We start from the raw sequence: 18,331 nt of genomic DNA on the forward strand, positions 1-18,331 counted from the left end.
GGGAGAGACTGCAGGTGGAGCCGGTTTAGGGAAGATGAGGCTGTTGTTAGGTTTGTGATACCCAAGTAGAGATATTGAATAGGCCATTGGATGGACAAGTCTGGATTCCGGAAAGAGGTGTAGGTTGGACATAGAGATCTGAGAATTGTCAGCCTGTAGATAATATCAAGCCCCATGGGGCTGCATGAGACACCAAGGGAATAAGTAAAGTAAGAGAAGAGGACCAAAGACAAAACCTTAGGCTTGCCATATCTGTTTCCTTTGTACTCCTTCATCCTCTCAGTTAATGACAATAATGACACTGCCTTCCTAGTTTCTCAAGCCAAAAATCAAGAAGTCATCCTTGATCCCTTTTAAACAAATCTTTTCTCACAGCCAGATCTCTTTGCTTCATCTCCTTTACCAGCAGCCTAGTTGAAGTCATCATTCTCTTCTAATTCATCTCCCTGCTTTTTTTTTGTTTTGTTCCTCTACCATCATTTTTCACCCAGCAGTTCAGATTATATCATACTTCTGCTCAAAATCCTGCAATGTTCTATGCAGCAAGGGAAACAATCAACAGTGAAAAGGCAGCCTACTGAAAAATATTTGCAAACTGTTTATCAGATAAGGGGTTAATATTCAGAATACAACTCAACAGAAAACAAGTAATCTGATTAATAAATGGACAACGGACTTGAATACACATTTTTTCAAAACAACATCAATGACCAGCACACATATGAAAAGATGCTTAATATCATTATTAGGGAAAAACAAATCAAAACCACAAAGAGATATCACCTTCTACCTCTTAGGATGATCACTATTAAAAAAAAAAAAAAGCCAAATTAAAATAGCAAGTTTGATGGAGTTGTGGAGAATTTCAATCCCTTTGCACAGTTGGTAGGAATATAAAATAGTGCAGTTGCTATGGAAAACAGTATGGAGCTTCCTCAAAAAGTTAAAAATAGAATTACCGTATGATTCAACAATCTCACTTAAGGGTATAAATACAAAATAACTGAAAAAAGGATCTTGAAAATTTGTACACCCATGTTCACTGCAGTGTTATTCACAGTTGCCAAGAAGCTACCTAAATGTTTATTGACAGATAAATGAAGAAAATGTGGTATATACATCCAGTGGAATGTTATTCAGCCTAAAAAAAGAAGGCAATTACATCTGATAAAGGACTATTATCTAAAATATATTAGAAAACTCTGATAACTCAGTTGGTAAAGAATCCGCCTGCATTGCAGGAGACCCCGGTTCGATTCCTGGGTTGGGAAGATCTGCTGGAGAAGGGATAGGCTACCCACTCCAGTATTCTTGGGCTTCCCTTGTGGCTCAACTGGTAAAGAATCCTCCTACAATGTGGGAGACCTTGGTTTGACCCCTGGGTTGGAAAGATCCCCTGGAGAAGAGAAAGGCTGCCCACTCCAGTATTCTGGCCTGGAGAATTCCACAGACTGTATAGTCAATGCAGTTGCAAAGAGTCGGACACGACTGAGTGACTTTCACTTTCACTTAAGACTCAACACTAATAAAACAACAACCTCATTTAAAAATGGGCCAGAAACCTGACAGACATCTCACCAACAGATATACAGATGGCAAATAAACATGAAAAGATTCCACATCATATGTCAACAGGGAAATGTGAATTAAAACAAGTTCCACTACACACCTATCAGTAAGGCCATAGTCCAGAACACTGACAACAGCAAATGCTTGTGAAGAGGGGGAGCAACAGGCACTCTCGTTCATCATTGATGGGAGTGCAAAACGGTACAACTATTTTGGAAGATAGTAATAGATTTTACTACTTTTGTCTTCTACCTTCTTTACTTTTGCCTCTCTACTAATGTTGTAAGTGGTTGATCCACTATCTTTTCTATATGTTTGTCTCTGCCATTGAGATTTGTCTCTCTTATCATTTTCTTATTTCTAGTTGTGACCTTTTCTGCTGGGTGCAGTCCCTTTAATGTTTCTTGAAGGGCTGGTTTATTGGTGATAAACTCCTTTAGCTTTTGTTTATCTGTCAAACTCTTTATCACTCCTTCAAATGATAACCTTGCTGGATATTCTTGGTTGTATTTTTTCCAGCACTTTGAATATATTGTGTCATCCGCTACTGGCCAGCTAAGTGTCTGCTGAGAAGTCAGCTTATAGTCTTATGGGAGTTTCCTTGTATGTAATTAGTTGTTTCTCCTCTTGATGCTTTTATGAATCTCTTTATGTTTAATTTTTGGCATTTTAAATATAATGTGTCTTGGATTGCACCTCTTTGAGTTCACCTTGTTTGGGACTGTCTGTGCTTCCTGGACTGGATATCTGTTTCCTTCCACTGGTTAGGGAAGTTCTCAGTTACTATTTCTTCAAATAACTTCTTTTTTTATCTTTCTTCTCCTTCTGGGACACTATAATGTAAATGTTAGTATGCTTGATGTTGTCCCAGAGGTCACTTACACTGTCCTCACTTGTCTTTTTCCTGTTTAGCTTGGGTAATTTTTCTCTACTCTGTCTTCCAGATCACTGATCTAGTATTCTGTATCATCTAATCTACTGTTGATTCCCTGTAGTGTATTTTTTTTCCCATCATCTTTTTAAAAAAAACATTTTATTTATTTTTAATGGAAGGATAATTGCTTTACAATATTGTGTTGGTTTCTGCCATACATCAGTATGAATCAACCGTAGGTATACACAATGTCCCCTCTCTCTTGAACCTCTCTCCAATTCCCACCCAATCCCACCCCTCTAGGTTGTCACAGAGCTCCGATTTGAACTGCCTGGGTCATATAGCAAATTCCCACTGCCTTTCTATCTTACGTATGGTAGTATATATGTTTTCATGCTGCTCTGCCCATTTTTCCCACCCTCTCCTTCCTCGCCCCCCACCATGTCTACCTATCTGTTCTCTGTGTCTGCATCTCCATTGCTGCCCTGCCAATCAATAGGTTCATTAGCACCATTCTGGTTTCCATATATATATGTATTATTTATGATGTTTGTTTTTGTTTTTCTGACTTACTTCACTCTGTATAATAGGCTCTAGGTTCATCTACCTCATTAGAATTGATTCAAATGTGTTCCTTTTTATGGCTGAGTAATATTCCATTGTATATATATAATTTTAAAAGTTTAAAAATAATATTCCACTGTATATAATACTGTTGATTCCCTCTAGTGTATTTTTTCATTTTATTTATCGTATTCTTCAGCCCTAATTGGTCCTTTTTTATATTTTCTAACTCTTTGTTGAAGTTTTCACCATGTTCATCCATTCTTCAGTGAGTATCTTGATGATCATTACCTTTAACTCTTTATCAGATAGATTGCTTGTCTCCATTTCATTTAGGTCTTCTTCTGAGGTTTTGTCTTAGTCTTTCATGTGGAGCACATTCCTCTGCCTCCTCATTTTGCCTGATTTTCTGTGTTGATTTCTTTGTGTAAAGTAAGTCTGTATGTCTCCCAATCTTGGAGAAGTCCTATGGGCTCAGCAGCATGCTCCCCTCTGGCTACCCAAACCAGACACTTCATGGGTGTTCCCTATGTGGGCTGCTTGTTCCTTTCAGTTGTGGTGGGGTCCCTCTACTCTACCGTTTTGATTTAGACCCTTATTGTCACCTTTGTGGTACAGAAGAGTACAGTTAGAATAGTAGACCCTTAATAATGTTTTGACATGAATGACCTTCATAACTTGAAGATCACTTGAGTATCTTTCATGTTCATTCTGTCAGAAATCTTAACCTCTCTGTGCCTTACTTTTCTCACATCTGTAAAATGGGTGAAATAGCAATACCTGCGTCATAACATTGTTGTGAAGACTAAATGTTAATATGTGTAAAGGTCATAGAACAGAGCTGGGTTGCAGAGAAGAACCAATTCTGACTCCTTGTTGAAACTGTTTCTTTGACTTGCTTTTTGTTGCTTTTGTTACTATAATCATACATACTGACCTGCCTCAAAGGACCCTGCCCCTCTTTCTGACTGTTAAACTAAAGTACCAGGCTTCCCAGTGGTTAAGAATCCCAAAGCAAAGGACACTGGTTTGATCCCTGATCCAGGAAGATCCCACATGCCCTGGAGCAACTAAGCTTGTGCACGACTACTGGGCTAGCACTCACTCTAGAGCCCATGAGCCACAACTACTGAGCCCACATTCCATAACTATTGAAGTCCAAGTGCCTATAGCCCGTGCTTCACAACCAGAGAAACCACTGCAATGAAAAGCCCGGGCACTACAACAGAGAGTAGCCCCTGTCTGCTGCAACTAGAAAAGGCACATGTGAAGCAATGAAGACCCACCACAGCCAAAAAATTAAAATAAATAAATGAATAAAATCTCAAATTAAAAAAAAAACACAACAACTGTAAGTGCCTTTGTTCAGCTCTGACCCTGTCAGATAATCTGACCCTGTCCACAGAAATGAACACATCCCTTTCACTGGCTGGCCCATTCCTAGGGATACTTTGCAAGACTGATGGCCCTTTTTTTTTTTTTTTTAAACTTTACTTCCACACTGCCTGTCCCTCTTTATTGTGCCTTTTGATTTTAGTTCCTCACCGCATCTCTGGTTCTGTAAGAGAACCTGGCGTCCAGACCCCAGCAAGATGGTTATTTTGAGACATTAGTGTGCCATCTTCTCAGTCTGCCAGCTTTTCAAATAAAGCTGTATTCCTTGCCTCAACTTTGGCCTGTCATGTGGCAGAGAGAGCAGAGGGAACTTGGACTCAGTAACACTGGCATATAGTAAACATGCAAATATGTAACTGTCATCATTATTACTGTTATTATTAACTGTTATATTCATACTCTTTATAACTGTTTACCTGTCAATCAGATACATTTCCTTTATATATATTCCTTTCCAGTGTGTATTCCTTTTACCTTCCTTGTTAGTCTCATCTGTAATTCAAGAGCTTTCTCTGATTTCAAACAACATAATGAAAGAGAGTTTATATAGGCAGAGATGGCTTTGGTCTTTTTGAGAGTAGAATCCTGAGAATAAACTTCCTTTTTCTTCCATGTTTCAGGTGGTATGCAAGATTATAATTATGTATGGGCCAACTGTTTTGAGATCACGTTAGAACTATCCTGTTGCAAGTACCCACCTGCTTCACAGCTTCGGCAAGAATGGGAGAACAATCGTGAGTCTTTGATCACATTGATTGAAAAGGTAAAAGCAGCTATACGGAAGGGTGGGTATGGAAATAATTGATTGAATAGGGGGGAAATTTGTGTATGTGAATAAGTCTATGCTAGATACCCATTGTCTTTTTTTTATTATTTAAGATGATAGATAATCTTTAGAAAGTATTAGAATCTATCAGAACATACTCAGAACCTCCATTTCCCTTCCCCTGAGCTCTCTTCCTCTGGAGAGCTTCCTTTGACTATCTTACAACACTTTTACAACTTGAAATAATTAGCAAATAAATAAATAATTAGCAAAAGTAGTATTACCAGATTCTTACAACACCATGTGATCATATTTGCTAGAGAACCTTTACCACCATATGAACCACAACATAAGTTTAACTTAAATATCAGGCAGGCTAATATACTGTATGTATCAGAAATTGCATGTATCAGAAATTGAGGCCTCCCAGGTGGTGCTAAAGAACCTGCCTGTCAATGCAGGAGACCTAAGAGACACGGGTTCCATCCCTGGGTTGGGAAGATCCCGGAGGAAGGCATGGAAACCCACTCTAGTAATCTTGCCTGGAATCTCATGGACAGAGGATCCTGACGTGATACAGTCCATAGGTTCTCAAAGAGTCAGACATGACTCAAGTGACTTAGCATGCACGCATGCTTAAATTATAAATTGTATCTCATTGAGAAGAGGGAATTTCAAAAGTACTTTACCAGCCTAGGTTTCAGATGACTTAAGTTTCAGGATTTAATCTTTTTGGTCTGTATTTTATTTAAACTTGGAAGGATTGAAAAATGTTTCAGAGGGCTAGAAGAATAACTTTATTTTTAAGAAATTCTAGCATCAGTGCAGAGAGGCTATTCTCTCTTGCCTTCCAAATTGACTCTCTCTGAGCAGTCTATGTTGATTCTTGTTTTTCTAGGTCCACATTGGCGTTAAAGGATTTGTTACAGATTCAGTAACAGGGGCTGGCTTAGAGAATGCAACTATCTCAGTGGCTGGTATTAATCATAATATCACAACAGGAAGATTTGGTGATTTCCACAGATTACTTGTTCCTGGAACTTATAACATTACAGCAGTTTTAACTGGGTATGAATTTTATCTTTCAATTCGTTAATATGGTGTATCACATTGATTGGTTTGTGTATATTGAAGAATCTTTGCATCCCTGGGATAAACCCCACTTGATCATGATATATGATCCTTTTAATGTGTTGTTGGATTCTCTTTGCTAGAATTTTGTTGAGGATTTTTGCATCGATGTTCATCAGTGATATTGGCCTATAATTTTCTTTTTTCTGTGATATCTTTTTCTGGTTTTGGTATCAGGGTGATGGTTGTAAAATGAGTTGTGGGAGTGTTCTTCCCTGTGCAATTTTTTGGAAGAGTTTGAGCAGGATGAATGTTAGCTCTTCTCTAAACATAACTAGATAAGAATTTAAACTAGACTCTTAAAATGTCAAGCTTCTGTTTATATCTAGACAGAAATACATTTGGGGAGATCTTACTATATCTGGCTTTTGTTTTTCCTTGTTTTCTGATATTTTTTCCCCCTTTTGTAATGAGAAAATACTACAGTAGAGTCTTGTCACATTAACTATACGACTGGATATGAAGCATAGTTTTAAAATTGGGAGGAAGGAGTTTTAAAAGCTCAAGGCTAATTGAATACCAGGGTAGAAAAAACTCAGGACTCTACAAAAGACACTTTGAAGAGCTGTCTTACCATCAGCTTTCTAATACACAAAATGAGTGGTTACCTACGACCTCCGGAACCCTTTCTGTAAGCTCATTTTGCTAAGGATTTACCTGTAGCAAATAAATTACCTTCAATTTTGAACTTTCCTATTTGGTAAAGTAGTTGGAATGTCAGTTTGATAAGGCGCTACAAAGAATCAGATCATTTATCCCTACTTTGAGTATTGTAGGAATGGTTACAAATGGATCAACTACCTCCATTTTTCATTGTATTGTCTTCTTTGAATAAAACTTTTTATAAGCATCCTAATGGGTGGAACCTGAAAGGATGGTAAGAGAAATAGTTTTTTAAAGACTTAATCTGAGATTCTTTGTGAAATAATATCCTAAAAGTCTTGAATTTGCACATTTCTCTTTATTTGATTTGATTTTTGAGTGCAAGAGTATGAGAAGGCTGTTGTGCTTTTATAATGTTAAAGCATTGTCTGTTTCAGTTTAACTCCAAGCCCATCTACTTTTTCGAATTTTTCTTTTCAGATATATGCCACTGACTGTTAATAATATCATAGTGAAAGAAGGACCAGCCGCAAAAGTGAATTTTCCCCTACGACCGACGGTGGCTTCAGTAATCCCTGACACGACTGAGGCTGTAGTAACAGCTAGCGCAGTTGCTACACTTAATAGTCCTCTTGGAACACAGTCTACCCACCAGCCAATTCAACCACAGGACTTTCACCACCACCATTTCCCTGACATGGAAATCTTCTTGAGAAGGTTTGCCAATGAATATCCTAACATCACCCGACTTTATTCATTGGGAAAATCAGTAGAGTCAAGAGAACTTTATGTAATGGAGATATCTGATAACCCAGGTGTCCACGAACCAGGTAATTGGTGTAGTTTCACACATAATTTCAGTATTGCTTCTCAGAGCTGTGGGCTATATTTCTTTGCTTCATCTAGAAAGGTCACCTGTAGTATTTATAACTGGATCAAAGAAAATGGGACCAATCTTCTGCTAGAAAAAAAAAATCCATTTGATAACCCATATTATGCACCATGGGCTTCCCTGGTGTCTCAGATGATAAAGAATCTGCCTGCAATGTGGGAGACCGAGACCTGGGTTCAATCCCTGGATTGGGAAGATCACTTAGAGAAGGGAATGGCTACCCAGTCCAGTATTCTTGCCTGGAGAATTCCATGGACAGAAGAGCCTGGCAGGCTATAGTCCATGGGGTCACAGAGAGTCAGACACAACTGAGCAACTTATGTATTATGCAGCATATTTAGCATACTACACACATAGGTTAGATTCTTCCAGCTAATAGTATTATTATTTTTGTAGCATATGATATATGTATGTATGTACATATGTCGTTTAGTCCCTAAGTCGTGTCTGACTCTTGCGACCCCAAGGTCTGCAGCCTACCAGGCTCCTCTGTCCATGGGATTTCCCAAGCAAGAACACTGGAGTGGGTAGCCATTTCCTTCTCCAGGAGATCTTCCTGACCCAGGAATCAAACCTGTGTCTCCGGCATTGGCAGGCAGATTCTTTATCACTGAGCCACCAGAGAAGCCCTTATGTGTATATATACATATTCATATATATATAATATATGTTTACTTTGAGCTTGCTATCTGACATGTAGTAGTAATGAAACTGCTTTATAAGATGCTTTTTCCTATTTCTTTTGTCAAAATATAGCTTAAATTTTTGGTTCAAGGTCTTTGTGTATTGGGTGAAAAGTGAGCAAGTCTAGGACAAATGAAGAGGAAAAAAGGTCTTCCATGTAATTCTGTTTTCAGGTGAACCAGAATTTAAATACATTGGAAATATGCATGGAAATGAAGTGGTTGGAAGAGAACTGCTACTGAACCTCATCGAATACCTTTGTAAGAACTTTGGCACAGATCCTGAAGTAACAGATTTGGTTCTTAACACTAGAATTCACCTTATGCCATCCATGAATCCTGATGGGTATGAAAAGGCCCAGGAAGGTAAACAATAGCTGTCTATTAATGCTTAATCGTTTTGATTATCATTCAGTTCAGTTCAATTCAGTTCGGTTGCTAAGTCACGCCTGACTCTTTGTGACCCTATGGACTGCAACTTGCCAGGCTTTCCTGTCCTTCACCATCTCCTAGAGTTTGCTCAGACTCATGTTCATTGTTTATCATATGGCATAATTATTTGAGCATAGAAAATAATCTGAACTGGTTGTTTCCCTAAAATTTCTTCCTGTTTTATTCTTATAATGTATCATTGGTTTTAGCTTTTGTTTTCTTATAAGATAGGCTAGTTTATTCAATAATTATGCCATCAAGTTTATATTTAATGAAGTCTCCACTTTGGTAATGGTTCTTATTTATTAAAATGTAAGGTTTTAATAAATTGCTCCATTTTAACATTAATTTTTGTTAAATTATTTTGTTGGGCACCTTATCTAATAAGTGAAAACTCAAACCAAATTTTTTTTGACTCCCGGTTCTACTCTGCATGTATATGTAGTCTAAACCTGCTAAGTTACTGATTTCCCATTCCTCTGCCTTCCCTGGACTAGCCCATCTCTGCTGGGGCATCACAGTAGGGGCAAGGAGAGCAATTTTTTTACACGGGCCACCTGATGCAAAACACTGCAGAGTGAGAATCCATCTTTTCCTAACCTGTGGTTCCTTCCAGACAGTGATACCAGTGAATAGAATAGATCCCACAATATGAATATACAGCCACATGGTTTGTTACTGTCACTGATTGAACACTGAGAGAATCAATTAGTGAATGACTAGGTTAATCTTTATATATGTGTATTATTTAGATTCTTTTCTTAAGGACCTCATTCTTTGTCAGCCTCCCAAATCCCTTCCACATTCCTCCCTTGAGATCTTTCTGAAAGATGGAACTCATACTTACTACTAGTGAGCCCTCTAGTAGGCTTTCTTCACTCACTTGCATTCATTTTCTTATCCCTTAGTAAAATGGAATAAGCTCAAGTTGAACTCTTTCTCTTCCATCAGGTTAAACTTCCAACTGTATTCTTGACTAACTTTACCTTTTAATAGTGATCACTTTAATATAAGCGTACTGCAACTTTTTTCTTTTCATTTGGTCTGTTTTTTTTTTTAATTTGTTTAGTGACTTATCTATCAGTACAATAAAATCCCCCTCATATCAGTCCTGCCCACTTAATACTGTGATCACATGTTGTATGTGGATTATTGACAATTGAGCAATATTTTCATATAATTCACATGATTGGGCTTTTTTCCCCCACAGAGTACGATGAAAGGCAGAATTTCCTCACTTCCCTAATTAGTCATTGCTTGTGAATCTTAGGGAAGACCTCAGAAATGAAAGTTTTTTTTTCTGCAAACAGGAATCAGGGCATGCAGAGGAGCTTTTGTACCTGGGAAGGCCTCACAGGGTCCTGCTCACTTTGAGTTGTAGTGTGATTGATCATAGTGAAGCCTGATGTGTTCACACTTAGCTTTGAGTTAAGATATCTGAAGTCGTTTGTGCCGGATTAAAATGTAAGTGAAATATAGCTTACATTTGAATCTTTTATCATACAGGAGATCCAGTAAGTGTAATCGGCAGAAACAACAGCAACAACTTTGACCTGAACCGGAATTTCCCAGACCAGTTCGTTCAGATTACAGAGCCCACCCAACCAGAAACTATTGCTGTAATGAGCTGGATGAAGACCTATCCATTTGTGCTCTCAGCAAACCTGCATGGAGGTAACAGCAGTTTGCTATTCCACTAATTAATTCTTGTTGAGAGCATTTGAAAATCCTGGTGGAATTTTATGTGTCTATTGTCTTAGGTTCTATTAAAGTGGGTATCCTGTTATTGCTTTTATGGCAGACAACAACAAAGGTCTTTTCTCATTACTTTTTAAGCCGATTTGCTGGCTGTTTTCCCCTCCCGCCCCCTCCCCTGTCCCCATACTCTTCTGTACTCACTCTTTCCATCACCCCCACGCCTTTCCTCTTTCTGTCTCTCACTCTGTCTCCCCTGCTTCCCTTTTCCTCCTTCTCCCTTCCTCCAATTCTCTCTCACCTAGTTCTTCAAGTGGTTTATATTTATCTCTCACAAGTATTTTATATTTATCCCTCACACATGTTTTATATTTATCCCTTTTCCTGGGAATTTGGTAACATGTTCTTTGTCATTCATAAAAGTTAAACACTAACAGATCCAAATGTTTAGTTCTATTTCTCCCTAAAGTTTAATAAGCCCTTTTATGTAGGTTTAGATTTTGACATCCTCTTGTCTTTCATTTGCTGTGTATTTAACTGCAACACAGTGACCTCATTCTTATGTAGTACCTGAGCTTATACACTTCCATATAGTTCAGCTGGAATTTATCAGTTAAATAGGATGAGAGGTCAAGATTAAAAATCATTACAATGTCCAGCTATGGTTGTGTAAATAAGTGTCAATACCCAAGAGACCCGAAAACTTATCTCTACATGTAAACTTGTATGTGGATGTTCATAATAGCAGTACTCATAATCACCAAAATATAAATAACCCAAATGTTGACTGACTGATGATTAAAAGAAATATGCTATATAATTGAATGTTATTTGGCAATGAAAAGGAATGAAGTACTGATGCATGCTACTACATAAATGAGCCTTGAAAACATGCTAAGTGTTAGAATTCAATCATAAGAAACCATATATTATATGATTACATTTTAATGAATACTCAGAAGTAGGCAAACCCATAGAGACAGAAAATAGATTAGAGATGGGAGAGAAGGGGTCACTGCTAATGGGTATGGATTTTGTTTTTGTTTTTTTAAGTAATGACATGTTCTATAATTAGATAGTAGGGGTGGTTGTACAACCCTGTGAATATATGGAACAACATTGAATTTTATACCTTAAATGGATGGATTGTACAGTATGTGAATTATATCTTAGTAAATTAAAAAAAAAAAAAGAGTAAAAGTATTAACACCAGGGGCAATGGGTAAGAAATTTACTGTCAACATTTGTTAGATTATACAAGAAAGTATCACAGTTGAGATTTGATGGTGTATAGATTAACCTGCCTTTTTAAAAATGGCAATATATGTTTAAGGATATTTGTATTTAAGAAGTAAATCAAGATTCCCCCAAAATGGCTTTGAAAGTTTGCCAATAGTAGAATAAAAGTATTCTATAACTGGTAATCATGGACAATTCTCAAAGACCGAAATAGGAATTATGAAGTTACAGCCTGGTTAGCAATTTTTTTTTTTTTTTTTTTTTGCTTTTTTCTTACTTTATTGATTGTATACCATGTTTGAGAGAAAATATTTTTTGTTTTGAGCTTTTAAAAATATTCTCAGAATACATCAAATGTCATGTTGACTAAATCTGAAAACATAATTCTAGTTACATTCCAGTGAGAATAATTTACATATGTACACATGTGGTATCAAGACCTTGGCATGGTGAGGGATACATCTTTAATCATGTAGATATGTTTCTTTCCATGACATAATTCATTTTCTCATCTTTAAAATCTTTAAATGAGTTTTGAAATCCTGGCAAAGATATTTAACAGAGGAATTCTTTGCTGCCAACTTAACAATTTAGAAGGGTTTTGAAAGAATTTAGAGAAAAGTAAGATTTCCTTTTGTAAATTTTATATTAATTTTTATTTAGGTGAAATTCATATCACATTAACCATGTTAAAGTAAATAATTCAGTGACATTTAGTGCGTTCACAATTTTGTGCCATAACCACCTCTATTTTGTTAGAAAATATTTTCATCTCCTCAAAAGGAAATCCCTTACCCATGAAGCACTTGTTCCTATCCCCATGCCCCGCAAGCCCTTGGTAACCACCAATCCACGTTCTGTCTCTATGGACTTGCCTATTTTGGATATTTCATAGAAATGAAATCATACAATATATGACCCTTTGTGTCTGTCTCCTTTCACTTGGCATAATGTTTTCAAAGATCATTCTCGTTGTAGCGTGTATTAATACTTTATTTCTTTTTATGACGGAATAATATTCCATTGTAGGTATATACCATAATTTGTTTATCTATGTATCTGTTGATGGATATTTGGGTTGTTTTTATTTTTTACTGTTAGGAATAATACTACTGTGCACATTGGCATACAATATCTGAGTCCCTGTTTTCGATTCTTTGGGGTTACCTATGTTTGGCTTTTTGATGGAAATGCCATCATGTGGTAATCTTATTGATGAACTGCCAAACTACTCCACAGTAGCAGAACCATTTTATGTTCCCATCAGCAATATATGAGGGTTCTAGTTTTTCCACATCCTTACTTAGCTTGTTAATTTGTGTTTTTTTGATTGCAGCCATTTTAGTGGCTGAAAAGTGATATCTTACTGAAATTTAGATTTGTATTTCCCTGATGACTAATGATATTGAGCATGTTCTTGTGTGCTTCTTGGTCATTTGTATATCTTATTTGGAGAAATTCTAGTTCAAGTCTTTTGCCCATTTTTAATTGGGTTTTTCATCTTTTTGTTGAGTTGCAGGATTTCTTGACATAGTCTGGGCTCTAGACCCTTATCAAATCGCTTATTTGCACATATTTTCTCCCATTCTATAGGCTATATTTTAACTTTCTTAATGACCTCTGATGCACATTTTTTTAATATTGATGAAGTCAAATTTATCTTTTTGTAAATTTTGTAAAAAGCTTATGCTTTTTGTGTTGATACTAATTTTTAAAAATAAACTTTTATAGGAATATCCTAAGTCTTTTATGACATTTTTTTGTCTTATAAAATTAACCATTTGAAAGGCAATATTAAGTAGAAGTTGACTTTTTTCAGTTGTAATTTTTAAACCTGAGTCATCAATTCAGGGTGAAATTTAAAGAATTTTTTGGAGTAATTCGTATAAAAACAAGTGTTGGAGTACACTTACCTTATTAGAACTGTTTTGAGAAATAAAATGAGTGTTCATACTTGTTTCTTAAAGACAATTTTTTAAAACAGATGAATGTTTGCTGGTATTTGTTACCACAGGATTACTTCATCTGGATTCAAGTTGAGTATATTCTTTCACTTCCACATGCAGGAAGTGGCATGACAAAAAGGCAAAATGAATGGCCTAATGAAGGCAGAATAAATGGACACATGGACAAATGAAATTGATGTGAATAATAGAAAGATAAGGGATTTGATTCTATGGTGGGGAAGTAGGCTCAGAGAAGCATCCTAATTGTTTCATCTCCTGCAGGTAGCATGAAGGAAGTTGATATCCTTTCTATATGTTTTAAAATACTGGAATGGGTTGCCATTTCCTTTTCCAGGGGATCTTCCCGACCCAGGGATCGAACCCAGGTCTCCTGCATTGCAGGCAGACGCTTTAACCTCTGAGCCACCAGGGAAGCCCCCCTTTCTATATGTTTTAAAACACACTCTCTGTACTTTAGGTCATGAAAAAGCCATATGATATAACTCCAGTTGACAAATTTATAACATGAGCATAAAAGAAATTTTTAGCATTTGTTTCTGGGTGAAGGTCAAGACTAGTTCTCCTATCCATAACATAAGTTGTTTAGCATCTCCAATTTAGACTCTACATCTACAAAACGAAGAGGGTGGGTTAATTGGACTTCAGGAGTTCTTTCTTATTTTAAAATTCTTTGAGCTTATAAATGTCTGAATTTACAAAAAAAAATCAAGTTTTGCTCACATTTTCTGATCCTTAGTATTACAAAAGTGAAATTGTTTAATTAAGCCTTTATACTTCTGATTTCAGTTCTAATGTGTAGATTATGCCTGTGAGTTCAGGTGAACTCCCAAGACCTTTCTAGTTAACGCAGCCTTTAAGTGTCATGCACAGCTGTTTAATATTAATATTTTATTTATCTGCTTTGATTTTCTTTCAAGGAAATTAGCAACTTTTTAATTTCTATTGAGGAAATTAGTCTTGGAAAATTGCATTGATGTCCTGTCCCTCACAGTATTGTGAAAAGCTTACTTTCTGTTAATGCTCCATCTTGCAAGAAATAACACAATACATTTTCCTCATTTCCCTTATAGGTACTTTAGTGGTTAACTACCCCTTTGATGATGATGAACAAGGCATTGCCACATATAGTAAATCACCAGATGATGCTGTGTTTCAACAAATAGCACTTTCTTATTCCAAGGTAGGCTTGTGCTCAAACATAAAATGTTATAAAAATTAATTTTTCATTAAAAAATGCATTGAGACAAAGCCCTACAAGTCTCAGGTCAAGTGCTTTCTTCTCTGTTAAGCCTTCCTTTTTTCCTTGCAGACCACTTTACTTCTTTTTCTTCTTTGTTTCCCACCTCCCTTTTAAATGTGCTGCATGTGGTCTACGGCTATACCACCCTGAACGCTCCCAATCTTGTCTAAATGTACTGCATGTGTTTCCCCATTACCCTTTAAGTTCAGGTAATGTCTTTTCATCTATAGCTTTTAGCACAGTACCTGGAACGTAATAAACTAAACAAACTGCTAACTTATTTCATTTGACAAATACTTAACTATAAATCTCATAAAGTAGTCTAAGGTGGGGTTGACAAGTTACAGCTCTAGGACCAAATCTAACCTACCACCTGTTCTTGTAAATAAAGTTTTATTGACATACAGCCATATCTATTCTTTAAAATATTGTCTGTTGCTGCTTTCTCAGTCAACATTTGAACATAAGTCAGTATAATTCACCACATTCACAGACTAAAGAAGACAAACACTACAGTCATCTCAGTAGATGCAGAGGGGGCAGAATCAAGTCATTGCAATAGAACCTTTTGAGTCTGTAAAGCCTAAAATCTTTACTGTCTGGCTCTTTACAGAAAAAAATTGCCAACCTATAGTCTAAGGTATTTAAGCACCTAGTAGTAACATACTACAGGAAGCAGGTAGAAATTTCTGTATTTTGTAAACTTTCTATAATGAATATATGTTACTTTCATAATCAGAAATGTTGTATGAAATTTTATTTTAAAAATTGTTCTTAGAAAACATGTTAAAAGTTGAGGCTTGGGAACTAGGCTTGTTAGTTTCTGTTTTTGGTCTTACTACTGACTCAGTCTGTGATGTTATTGGTCATTGATAGATGAAACTTATTACTGCAGTTCTGTGCTCTCTAGACAGACCCTTCTGTCATTCTACTTTTCCCACTCCCTCATTCTATACAAGGTGACCTTGTGAGATTGTTTCGAGTTTCTAACAGGGCGTACGTGTCTTATTTCACTTTAAAGTATAGTTGTCTTCTATTTGGACATGCCATTTTAGAGGGATATACCTGAAATAATTTTTTTAAAAAATCATCAAAGTAGAAACTAAGAGATAAAATTTTATACATATCCCCATCACATTCTGCCCATTATTATCGTTCCACTTTTCACCCTCTTTGTAACTTTGTGTTCCATAGCCTCTTTATATTTTCTTTGACCTTTAACCCTTTTGATTTGGTTTCTTTTCTACCCAGCCTAGACCCATGGATATGCCTTTCAGTGATGGGTCTTAGGATCTTTCATGCCCTTTTGACATATCTGCCTTGCCAATGGCCAATCCTTATTACTTATAGTCATCTCTCTGATACATCCCAGAAAAGTCACACGGTTATGGCCATTGACTATAACATGTATGTATGGTGCACTTTAACTTCAGCCTAGCCCTCGGTTCTCCCCAGCAAGCAACTTGACTCCCTGGCTCATTTCCTGCTATGGTGATTCTGAGCCTTTATCCTCTACTTGAGCCTTCTAATCCCAGCTTTGTCTGTCTTTCTCTCAGTAGATCACTGTGCCTTGAACTAAAGCAGAACTGTGAATAATCTGATATGCATTTCATTCTGATTCTGTCTTCTCAATTATTGTTTGTTTTATTCATATTCTTCATTTTTTTCTCCTAATTTTTAAAAAATTGAAGTACATATGATGTGTAATATTATATGTTACAGGTGTATAATATAGTGATTCATAATTTTTAGGGATTGTACTCCATTTATAGTCATTATAAAATATCAGCTATTTCCCTGTGTTATTCCGTATATCCTTGTAGCTTACTTTATACATGGTAGTTTGTACCTCTTAATCCCCTACTCCTGTATTGCCCCTTCCCTTTTCCTCTCCCCACTGATAATCACTGGTTTGTTCTCTATATCTCTGAGTCTGTTTTGTTATATTCACTAATTTGTTGTATTTTTTAAATTCCACATAGAAGTGATATCATACAGTATTTGTCTTTCTTTGTATGATTTATTTGAAATTAGCATAAAACCTTCCAAAATCAATGAAGACAAAAGAGGGAAGTTTAAGGAAAGCCAGGCATTAAGGTGATTCAGAATGACCACCAAGCAGTGAATATGCCCTTAATCTGAAACCTAAATCTGAAAATGCTAACATAATAACTGGGCAGGTAAAAGCAGTGGAATACATGGAACAGGTTTCAAAGTACATAGAAATCAAAGGATCTGGTGTATTTAAATGGATAAGCACAATTTAAAAGGGCAGGTGGATTTAAAGGAAAATCTTCCAAATGCATAGCTTCTGGGAGAGCAGAAAAGCAAAAAGAAATGAAGACGTGCCTGCCCTTTGACAATTAGTGAAGAGAAAAGGGTCAAAAAATGGTCAAAAGTTATATACCGAAATAGGAAATGATTGGTGAATTCTGGCTTTTTGTTTTTCTTCTTTTTGCTTGCCTCAATTTTCTAATTTTCTACAATAACTTTTATTATATTTTAAGTATAATGAAATTTAATTTTAATTCAATTAAGTGAAAGTGAAAAAACAGAGCTATACAATGTGACAGGTATCAAGGGAAGAGAAAATTTCAAGCAGGCATTAGTGGAACTAATGGTATTTGAATAAAATGTAGGTTATTTTAGTTAATAGTATCATGCCAATATTAGGGCTTCCCTGGTGGCTTAGACAGTAAAGAATCTGCGTGTAATGTGGGAGGCCTAGGTTCGATCCCTGGGTTGGGAAGATCCGCTGGAGGAGGACATGGCAACACACTCCAGTATTCTTGCCTGGAGAATCCCCAAGGACAGAGGAGCCTGGTGGGCTACAGTCCATGGGGTTGCAAAGAGTTGGACACGACTGAATTAGTTTTTTTGTTTTGATCAATGTGCTGCTGCTGCTACTGCTAAGTCACTTCAGTTGTATCCGACTCTGTGCGACCCCATCCCTGGGATTCTCCAGGCAAGAACACTGGAGTGGGTTGCCATTTCCTTCTCCAATGCATAAAAGTGAAAAGTGAACGTGAAGTTGCTCAGTCATGTCCGACTCTTCACGACCCCATGGACTGCAGCCTACAGAGTACTGGAGCGGGGTGCCATTGCCTTCTCTGTGATCAATGTGCTATGATTATATAAAATGCTAACATAGGAAATACTGGATCAAAGGTGTATAAAACTCAGTACTATTTTTTTTTTTTATTAGTTGGAGGCTAATTACTTCACAACATTTCAGTGGGTTTTGTCATACATTGACATGAATCAGCCATAGAGTCACACGT

At 36.6% G+C, this 18,331-nt stretch overlaps 1 protein-coding gene across 1 annotated transcript in view; it reads left to right on the forward strand.

Moving 5' to 3' along the window:
- CPD (carboxypeptidase D) overlaps positions 1 to 18,331 on the forward strand; it is a 66,144-nt gene that overhangs the window by 24,241 nt on the left and 23,572 nt on the right. Inside the window, exons 3-8 of the mRNA XM_061143003.1 lie at positions 5,023 to 5,165; positions 6,067 to 6,236; positions 7,383 to 7,732; positions 8,652 to 8,843; positions 10,416 to 10,583; positions 14,881 to 14,990. Of these exons, the coding sequence (XP_060998986.1) occupies positions 5,023 to 5,165; positions 6,067 to 6,236; positions 7,383 to 7,732; positions 8,652 to 8,843; positions 10,416 to 10,583; positions 14,881 to 14,990 (1,133 nt within the window). The remainder of the gene's footprint in view (positions 1 to 5,022; positions 5,166 to 6,066; positions 6,237 to 7,382; positions 7,733 to 8,651; positions 8,844 to 10,415; positions 10,584 to 14,880; positions 14,991 to 18,331) is intronic.

Source organism: Dama dama, chromosome 5 (assembly GCF_033118175.1).
Source record: "Dama dama isolate Ldn47 chromosome 5, ASM3311817v1, whole genome shotgun sequence".
Classification (NCBI taxonomy): domain Eukaryota; kingdom Metazoa; phylum Chordata; class Mammalia; order Artiodactyla; family Cervidae; genus Dama; species Dama dama.